Source organism: Gavialis gangeticus, unplaced genomic scaffold (genome assembly GCF_001723915.1).
Source record: "Gavialis gangeticus isolate Ggan-Ray unplaced genomic scaffold, GavGan_comp1, whole genome shotgun sequence".
NCBI lineage: Eukaryota > Metazoa > Chordata > Crocodylia > Gavialidae > Gavialis > Gavialis gangeticus.
The window spans coordinates 133,835,409-133,845,710 of record NW_017729032.1 but is presented as its reverse complement, the minus strand read 5'-3'; the positions used below and the strand labels follow the sequence as shown (position 1 = coordinate 133,845,710).

The window sequence follows — 10,302 nt, the reverse complement described above, 5'->3', positions numbered from 1 at the left end:
TTTTTTTTTTTTTTTTTTTTTTTTTTTTTTTTTTTACCTCCCCATCCCCCTCCCCCTCCCTCCACCCCGGGGGGGTGGGGGTGGGCAGGGAACAAAACAAAACTATGTCTCCATTATTTTCCAGGTCTGGCAATGCAGTGGCACATTTCAGATTTGCTTTCATCTTAAATTACTCGTTGTAGGTTTTTAGCTCTCTTGTGTTTTCAACTTCAGGGGGAAAAAAACCCCCAAACTCCAAATTCCAGTAACTGGGGGAGGGGGGAAAAACAAGATCAGTTGTAGAGGGGAAAAAACTGGGAGGGACCAAATGTAAGGAAAAAGCATAAGAGGAGTTGAAAGGAGGGATGTTCGAGTGGAAGCGCATCAGATTACACACAGGAGAGAGAAGTGGAACAAAAACAATAGGTGGATCAAAGACTAGGAAGCTAGGTTCAGCAGTAAAGTGTTTATAACTTTACAGCGTGGGAGAAGATTAGAGGAAGGAAAATATTAACATGGGTCTGGAAGACACTGTGGAGGAAATGCACATGAGCTGTATTTAAAGGTGAATCCCAAAGGAAAGGGAAGGAAGCGAGAAGGAAAACTAAAAACAAATTGCTGAGCAGCTTGAAACTCTTGCTGTATTGTATTAGGTCCCCAGATGAAAAGAGTGAGTCTGAAAGAAGAACAGTGCCATTAAAGCAGCAAGTCGCTCATGAGAACCTCAGCAAGTAAAACACTTAGGATCTGTTATTTATTTGGTTGCTTACTTATGCAACAGTGGCCTAAAATGTGTATTGGGAGGTGAAGGGAAATGGGCAAGAAGCTCATAGAAATCTTGACAATAGCAAATGAACTAATATTTGGAATCATCATGCTCTATTAGGTGCTACACACTGCTGATTTTTTGGTATATGTGCAGTATTGTCATAGTTGTAGAAATGTAGTAGAAGGCTGATTACTACTAGTATTGGAGCTATATATTATAGTCGTAAAAATGCAAGGAAGAAAAACCTTTCATGTTGCATGAAAGGAACATGGTGATTGCCTTGATTATTGCAGAAAGATTAAAGTGGCTAAGGGTAAGTCTACACTACAGTGGCAACATTATTGTTATTGCAGTGTAGCATACGCATCCTTGAACGGTCTTCAGACTAGCATGCCTGGGTATCAGTATCATGACAGCACAAACTGGCTGCCCAAATATTTACCCAGCTTCTTGGATAGGGTTTATAGCCACAACAAATTCTATGCTGCTGCAACTAGACCTCTACTAGGACCTAAGCTAGCTACGGTGGGACTGCATTGTGTGCTCACCCTTAGATTATGATTTTTTAATACAGCCTCCCTAAGGGAGTTATGCTTAATGCACAACTCAAATTACAGTAACAGCTCACAGTGGGGTTGTTGAGTGGGTGTGGAGTTCAAGCAAGCAAGCAGGCAGATAAGAAAGAGCAGTTTAAACATGGGGAAACACCCATTTGTTTGCATAAGCTCTAAATAATTTCTGTAGAAGTTGAACATAAAATAAAACCCCTAAGAAAAATAAGAGTTTATTAAAAAAAAAAAAAAATACTGTTTTCCTATCAGTATGGAATCTCGGATTTCACCTGGGTCCTTTGTGTGCATGTATTTCCTTAAACAGGAGATATGTAATAGAGGAAGCAGGTGTAATGTAGTGATTATAATAATATTGCTTAAAAAAATGATTGAATTAAGTACTTTGCTCCTTTGAGCCTGGCAGGGCCTCTCTTTCAGTTGGATGTTGCCTTTTTAGGATGGTGCTGCCCTTTCATTCAAGGGCATAATAGCAAGCCAGTCAATTGTGCGTAGAAGAAAAAAATGGTTGAGTAAATGTGAAACCTGATAACACATTCCCACATGTGTACATAATGTAAAACTTAGTGGTGTATTCATCCTTTTAGACTTCAGCGTTTTACAGCTGAAGCAGCAAGAACAGTTTCTATTAGACTAAAGGAATCTCTGTTTGCAGACACTTGTGTTCATGTCGCTGTGCTTGTTGATTTTTTTTTTTTTCTGATTTTTTCTTTTCCTTTTTCCCCCTTCCCCCTAAATCAGCAACATCAAATGGGTCTTTGGAGGGCCTGGATAACCAGGAGGGAGGGGTGTGCCAGACAAAAGCCATGAAGATCCTTATGAAAGTTGGACAAGGTAAAGACCATCTGCTGTTTCATGAAATCACTTTGATCAGTACCCCACTTAGTTTTCAGGCTCCTTTTAATAGCATGGCGTAGAGTGCCAAGTGAGTCTAGTGCGGTCATTCTTTCCTTAGGTTTTGAAAGCAAAGCCTATTTTCTGTACCTAAGCTACTGACAGATTTCTACAAGAGGAGAGCTGATGTAATAAGATCTCTTTATTGGAGAGCTCCCTGGAAGGAAAAGGTCATCTGGGAATAATGTGTTTCAGTCATTTTTAGTTTTATTTTAAAAACAAAACTGTAACTTCACAGTTCAAAATTTATTTAAAATGAATGAAAGGAGGAAAGCTAACATTTCTGTAATTTGCTTGTTATGAATTCTGACTACAGAAGAGGTTTTTGTTCATTGTCTCTCTTCATATATAGATAACCTATTGTGCAGAAAGAGAGAATTATCCTTCTAACTAGAAGTTGGTTTAGTAGTCAGTCAACTTGCTCAGTTAAACTGACATGTCATCTGCAAAACTTTTCTTGCCAATTACAAGAATACCTATATTTTCTGCATATGGCCTCCAATTTAAACCTTTTAAGTAACTATTATAACTATTTTGCTTTTAAAGAAAAATTACATTCTTATATCTCACGTTCAAAGCTCATGAGGTATATATAACCAGCTGATAAAGCTTAGGGTTATCAGATGTCTAAGCAGCAATTAATCATTTTTCTTTCTTATAGATCCCAGTTCTGCTGGGTCACCCCGTCATACTGATCCAACTAAACGTCCAGAACAGGAAGCTGGTACCAATGGGAAAAGCTCCACAACAAGTCCATTTGTAAAGGACCATTCAGGTAGACTTCAGGATTTTTTTGTTTTGGGGAGTGGGCAGCTTAAGGGATCCCTGACTCCCCACATTATTATTTTAGCAATTTGTTAAGGATAACTACTTATGTAGTTGAATGGAAAAAATGTTTGGATGCACCAGTGTGTGGTGGCTAGGAGCTGTAAGTTTTGGTGGGAATGAGTATTCCCCATCTCTCATTTTACAGTTGGAGTTAATTATACCTTATAATAATATCACTCATTTCCAGGAAAGTTTTTGGATAGAAATCTCCCTAAATAGCTTTATGATTGTAAGTGCTGCCTTTCATTTAATACCCTGGCAGATGAAAGAGTATTTCTCTTTCTCTTCCCGTCTGATGCATTATCAAGTGCTTCTCGACATCCGTCTATAAGGTTTATTTTAATGCATGTATAATTAATGCTCTGATCTCTTATCTGATCATATGTAAAATGTACACATGAACAACCAATCCTTCACTAAATTCAAAGATCTGCGGGGGGAGGGTTATATATGTATTTTAACAGAAGGAAGGAAGGAATGGCTTCTAGGCTAGTTAATCTTCAAACTGTATTTTGTGTTTTAATTGTACAAAAAAAAAAAGAAGGAAAAAAAAAAACCTAAAAAAGGCCATGATAACAGGCATCAAATTGAAAACATTCCAAACAAAATGGTTGACTCTGGGTTCTCAGTGAAGGCTTAGCATTTTCTTTACCAGCTTCATTATTTGCCTCTAGGCTAATGAATCTTTGATTTAGCAGTTGTCAAGCAGGCATCAGCAATTTTGTGCTAAGGTTACAGTAGGCAGGGTTGATAGTTATGTAAATTCAGCATCCACAGCATTATTCCATCTGGAACTGAGCATCAAGGGAGGGAAGTTATTTCAAACTTTCTAAGTGAGAAAGTGTCAAGTGAACATTCATTTAATTTTTTCTGACAAACTGATAATGTGATGAAGCCAAACATTCAGCAGCCTGTTCAGTGTGAGAACTTTTTTTAATCCGTCTTCCAAATCTATTTCTTTCCAAAAACGAAATGTAAATTAAGTAATAAAAATTGGTTATGTGTCATAAACATTTTACCCATCTCCTACACTGCCTCAAGCTTCCTTATTTCAATAACAAGCAAGAAATGTCTATGTAAGTAGACAAACAATTGGTGCTTTCACTTAAAATAGTGTCTGAAAGAGAAAGTAGCAGAACAGTGTGATACCAAAAATTGTCAGTTGCATTGAGCATTGCCTCTTCCCTTTTTTTCTTCCCTCTTTGCTGCCTGGAGCTGGCCAGCATCTGTTAAAAGATGCGGCATGCATCAAAGGCTGCTTTGTCAGGGCCAGTCCTTACTGCTGATGGATGATGATATATGAAAACAATGTGGTTTGGGAGCAGCATAAAAGTAAGACCAACAGACACAAAGTCTTGTTTAACATTGATTGCTGAGTTTGGCTGTTTGCATTTTGCTACCTAACAGGGTAATTGGTTTGTCAAAGTATAGCTGCCAGTTAATTCTTGCAGACCTGCTTAGTCTTCACGTATTTTAACACCATAAAATAGTCACAGAATGCTGATAACTGTATGGGTTTTTTTCACTCTTTCTAGGATCTGGCACAGGTGGCAGCAAGGCTGGACAGTCCAGTATACTTGGTTCTGAGGTGGCCTTATTTGCAGGGATTGCATCAGGGTGCATCATTTTTATTGTCATCATCATCACTTTGGTGGTTCTTTTATTGAAGTACCGGAGAAGACACAGGAAGCATTCGCCGCAGCACACTACAACTCTGTCACTTAGTACATTAGCCACACCAAAGCGCAGTGGCAACAACAATGGATCTGAGCCCAGTGACATTATCATTCCTTTAAGGACTGCAGACAGTGTATTTTGCCCACACTATGAAAAGGTCAGTGGTGACTATGGACATCCAGTGTATATAGTTCAAGAGATGCCTCCTCAGAGTCCAGCAAACATTTATTACAAGGTCTGAAAAACTACGTGGTACATTCGAGGTATAGAGGAAACTTACTGGTCAAATGCTTTCTGTTGGGGCTTGTGATGATGCCTTGTGCACTAATATTGACTCAAGCACAGGGGTAAAGGCAAGACCTCTTTCTCAGAGAGCCTTGAGCTGGACAGCTTATCTAGTCTGTAGGATTCCTGTCTTGGTGAATAAATATTCACTAAAAGCTGGAAGACTTTATGTAGAAGATACCCATTCTGATTGCTGTACTCTTGTTACATTCATCATCCTCTAAGCCATGTGCTGCAGGCATTCAGGCGTGTACAAAAGCCAAGGGAAGATGGAGTGATTCGTGGATGTTAATAGTCCTAGGCATCCTGGGAAGGTGCTCTAGGATATCAAGCTTGAAATGCAATCTTCTGACTTTGTGAGAGTGTTTCTCAGTGCATACTGGATTTGTCACACAGACCTCAGCGTCGAAGTAAGACTTTTAAAGTTCTCTTGCTTTTAGTCCGTCACTGTTACATTTATTTCTGTTACCCAGAAATAACGGTTCTGCCATCCTTCACATAAGATTTCCTTTCACTCCACCTCCTGCATCACTAATAGAACATTAATGTTCGGAGTGCCATGCTCCATCCATCAGCTGCAGCAGCCTCACTTGAATGGGTAATACAGCTATAGAAATTACGTTTGCTAATAAGGAGCCTTCCAGCCAAAAGTTAGGCTGTCAGCAGAGTCAAGACCAGAATTGGGCAGTGTTGGGGGAGGAAGGACTGACTGCAATTGCAGTTGAATGCTGCCACCTCTGAAATAGAAGCTGGAAAGAAACTATTTAGGTAGCACAGCACTTTGGTATGCTAAGTTTTAAGAGGCAAGTATAAGAGACACAACACCATGCTCAGTGGATTAGGGCTGCACTTGAAGGAATTCACAGTTATCAATTAGCAATGTGCAGAAAACGATAGTACCTTCAATACAGTTGGACAAAGGGGTATTGTTAGTAAGTGAACAAGCTTGGAGGACAAGATAATAGTAGGCCGCTGATTTATTAGGGCAATGCTGTTGTGGTACTGGCAATAAGGTATACAGCTTTGAAGCTGTAGCAAAAACTTAGTCTGCTTTGGATGATTTTTAAGCAGACTCAGCTGCTATACTGTCACATCATACTAAACACAGGGAACGCATTTAAGAAAATAGCAGAGAGCCAAATCTGACCTAGATGACTATAAACCAAAGGGTCAAATGAGCTGTAATTCCATCACCACTGACTTTATTAAAAACTTTCTCATCTCTAAAAATAGATCAGAATTTTGCTTCTGACTTGAGCCTTTTGACACTTTGGTTTATGGCAGTGCTGTCCCTGCACGGTGCAGTGTAGGTACTCTTACTGACACAGCAGTTCATTGGTGCTCTGTTTCAAAGTAAAAGCACATATGGCAAACCTCTTACAGTCCATAAGCATAAAATAAATTATGACATTGAGAGAGAGAAGGAAGATGCATCTTATTTATAATAGGTATATAAAACACAAGGAATATAAAGTGAGAATTTTTCTTTTTTCTTTCTCTTTTTTACTAATATATATTTTGAGATTGCACAGAAACTACACCAGAAGATGTGAAATTCATTGTGGCAATTAAATAGTCTTAACTTGTCAGCATTTAAAAAAAATGGATAACTGCTTCTGGGAAAAACAACTTCATTCCAAAAATAACAATAATGAGAGCAAACACAAAAATAACAAAGCCCTCTAAAGGCGTCTCGCATAACAGTAGACTAGGAAATACAAGCCCAAAAATACCAGGAAATCAATGTTACTGCATCATATATTTAACAATGACAAGATGTTCCGGCATTTATTTTCTGTGTTGTGTTTTCCCTTGCCTTACGGGCTGAAGTGTTCTATAGATTTCATCAGGTCACACAGACGTGAGTTTCAGATTTAAAGTTTTTGCTTTAGCTCTGTTATACCCTCACAACCCCCATCCTTAAAGAAAAAAAATTTACTTTTTATGTGCTATGCAAAATAGACATCTTTAACATAGTCATGTTACTATGGTAACACTTTGCTTTCTGATTTGGAAAGAAAAGGTAGCAACAGCATTTTAAGGTTCTCAGACCTCCAGCAAGCACCTGCAAAAAAGGAAAAAGAAATGAACTGTCATAGAAATGATTACTCTCTCTATTTTCTGAACCTGAAAATGATGTTGGGATACTAGTCCGAAAGGGGATTTTTAAAATTTTATTTTTTATTTTTTTTAAAGCAACAACCATGGTTCTTTGGAAGGTTACCATGGTGACTAACTACAGTACATATGTAATTCTTTCCAACAACCCCTCCTTTCTGTGAATCTGTCCATACAAGGCTTTTTTTTTGTAAGTCATTAAAGATTTTATTTTGAGGGAGGGGGAGAAAGGGAAAAGATGGGTATAGTAAGCTTGTTTTATTTTTGGGGGGGGGTTAAAATTTTTTTAATCAAGTGTATGTTTCGTCAGTTGGCTACATTCTGGTTATGTTCTAAACTGTGAAAATCAGAGGAATTGACGAAGAGCAACCTGCAACCAATTAAAATGTACTGTGCGTCTGTTTTGTGTCTGGTGCAGAATTATGACAATCTACCAACTGTTCCTTTATTTGACGTTGGTTCAGCTTCAAAAAGTTACTGTAAATGCCTTGCTTGTATTATCATCCCTAGTCACCTGACTTTGGAATTTGCACCATCATGTCTAAGTGAAGATGCTGTAAATAGGTTCAGATTTACTGTATATGGATTCGGGGTGTTACAGTAGCCTTATTCACCTTTTTAAATAAAAAAAAATACACATGAAAACAAGACAGAAATGGCTTTTCTTAACCAGATTGTGTATATAGAGCAATGTTGGTTTTTTATAAAGTCTAAGCAAGATGTTTTGTATAAAATTTGAATTTTGCAATGTATTTAGCTACAGCTTGTTTAAAGGCAGTGTCATTCCCCTTTGCACTGTATTGAGGAAAAAAATGGTATAAAAGGTTGCCAAATTGCTGCATATTTGTGCTGTAATTGTGTACCATGAATATTTATTTAAGAATTTCTTTGTCCAGTTTGTAAGTAACACAGTATTATGCTTGAGTTATAAATAATTTTTTTCTTTCTTTGTTTTTTTTAACTAGCCTGTCATAGGTTTGAAACCTGCTTTAGTTCCACATTGCAATTAGCTCCCAGAAAATGAAAACTATGAAAATCACATTCCACATCTGTTTCAAATTGAATTTGTTCTTAAAAAAATAAAATATTTTTTTCCTATGGAAATCTTGCCTTCTAAGTATTTTCTTTCTTTCATTCTTTCCTTTTGTTTTTTTCTTTTTCCTTTCCTTTTTCCTTTTCCTTTATTAAAATAAGCAAATTGAAAAATGTTTCTTTATAGCTTCTAGCTACTTTCAGGGAGAGCTAGCAGTGTAGTCTAGGCAAGTCTGCTTTTGTTTCAGCCTGAGTCCCCAGTCCTGCAAGCTGATTTATATCATTGTCATGAGATACACTGAGATTAATTGGGTTTGATGCAGGCACAGCTATTTTCCTGTGCTTGGGCCGAAGTGTCTTAACCATGCAAACACTTACAAGGCCTCAGACCTGCTAATGCCTTCGGACCTCATTTTATGAGTAGGAGTAGCAGTTTGACAATCAGTGAGGACTGGCCATGGTAGACAAGGAAATGCATAAAAATTTTCAGGATTAGGCTGTATGCTATGCCAATAATGCGAGCCTTGCTACTAAGTCTGTCGCTGAGCTGCTCTCTGTAATTTTCCCTAAAACAACTGACACCCACATTTAACAAATACCTTCATTTTTAACAAAGCCCAGTCACCTTGAAAGTGAAATATCTTTCAGTCTGTTTGAAGTGCATAATTTGAACAATCATGCGCAGAGTAATATGGGGGGAGGTCTGAGGAGGGGAAAGATGCTTTTGTCACTTTAACAATTGATGCCAAGTTGTCTGAGCAGTTCCATTCAAGGAAGGCAGCTAGTTATTCATAGCTTTAGTTGTGTAATTTGTCAAATTATTTGTCTTTGCTGAATAATCAAGGAAAGAATAAATGATAGGTAAAAAGTAAACTTGCAGGTGAAGTGTGTGTGCGGTGACACATTTTTTTGACATTGGTCGTGACGTAGGCCTGGAGAATATCAATGAGTTTAATCAGCTTGTCTAGTATGGTAAACATGCATCTCCATGCTGGCAGAGCTAATACAGTACAATTGGTCCAGATCACCGACTTTCAGAGGGAAGATGGTTTTGAGGTGAAGTTATAGACTGAGGTTGGAAGATCTGGGTTCACTTTCTGACGTTGCCCCAGATTTCCTGTAAGATCTTGGTTAGGTCATTCAGGCTAGCCATGAAAACACCTCATTTTAAACCCCAGAGCGTTTCACTGGCTTCTCAAACACTTGCCAATCCTACAGAAGTTACTCGTGAGCAGTTTTACTTGGCACTACTCAAGTATGCAAGAGTTCCTTCCATGCTTTGCTAGATCAAGATTTTCATTTCTCCATCTCCAGATCTTTTTAACCATGTGGGTAACAATACTTATCAACCATGTCAGGGCATTGAGAGGAAAAAATGTTATTAAAGACTGTGAGGTACTCAGGTTGATCTATGCTTGCACATTGTTTCTCAAGCTGACATGTAATGCTGGCAAAAACCATCATGCATTTTTTCCAGTATAGCTTATTTGTTTGGGGAAACAAATTTAAGCTGTAGTAGTCAAACCTCATTTTGTTAGTGTAAGGTATATGGAGGGAATGGCCAGTATAACCCTACCCATACAGTTATGCTGACAAAACTCTTTCAGGGTAGGTGAAGATACTAGGCTAAGGGGGTAGAGCATCTGGAAAAACAGAAGCTCCGTTCAGTCTATTGCACTTTTTTTGTGAATGGTGTGTGCCTTATAGGAATATATCCAACAAAGCCATTGCATGCAGCACATGCTTTATAACTTGCAGGAGAAAAATATACTTGTATTTTTGCACTGCTGCTGCTGACACTGCACTATTAATTATCAAACAAGCACAAAATCAGAATGTACTGCCTTCATTATGAAGCCTGGTTCCCTAGCAAGAGTCTGTCTGAGTCAATAGGCTCTGCTAAGTGAAAAATAAAATTATAATGCACAGTTGCTATTGGTCTAAAGTGGAATAGGAACCTATTACATAAAACAGTGTCTCAGGGAGTGAGCATAAAAGAACACTACTACCTGTGTTTGAAATGCTATACATCTTTTTTTGGGTATCACTGTATTACATCAATCATGTTAACTCCATGAGCAGTATACTTACTTTGATTCTGTGGCCACTATAAATTCCCTTTTTGCAGACAACTTACTCGTTCAAAATCCA

The 10,302-nt window shown here is 38.1% G+C and overlaps 1 protein-coding gene across 1 annotated transcript in view; it reads left to right on the top strand.

The window, feature by feature from the left end:
* The window catches only part of EFNB2 (ephrin B2), a 53,192-nt gene extending 44,969 nt beyond the window's left edge, over positions 1-8,223 (top strand). The window contains exons 3-5 of the mRNA XM_019524795.1: positions 2,059-2,151; positions 2,873-2,986; positions 4,575-8,223. Coding sequence (XP_019380340.1) covers positions 2,059-2,151; positions 2,873-2,986; positions 4,575-4,957 — 590 coding nt within the window. The 3' untranslated portion in view covers positions 4,958-8,223. The remainder of the gene's footprint in view (positions 1-2,058; positions 2,152-2,872; positions 2,987-4,574) is intronic.
* The last annotated feature ends 2,079 nt before the right edge of the window (positions 8,224-10,302 follow it).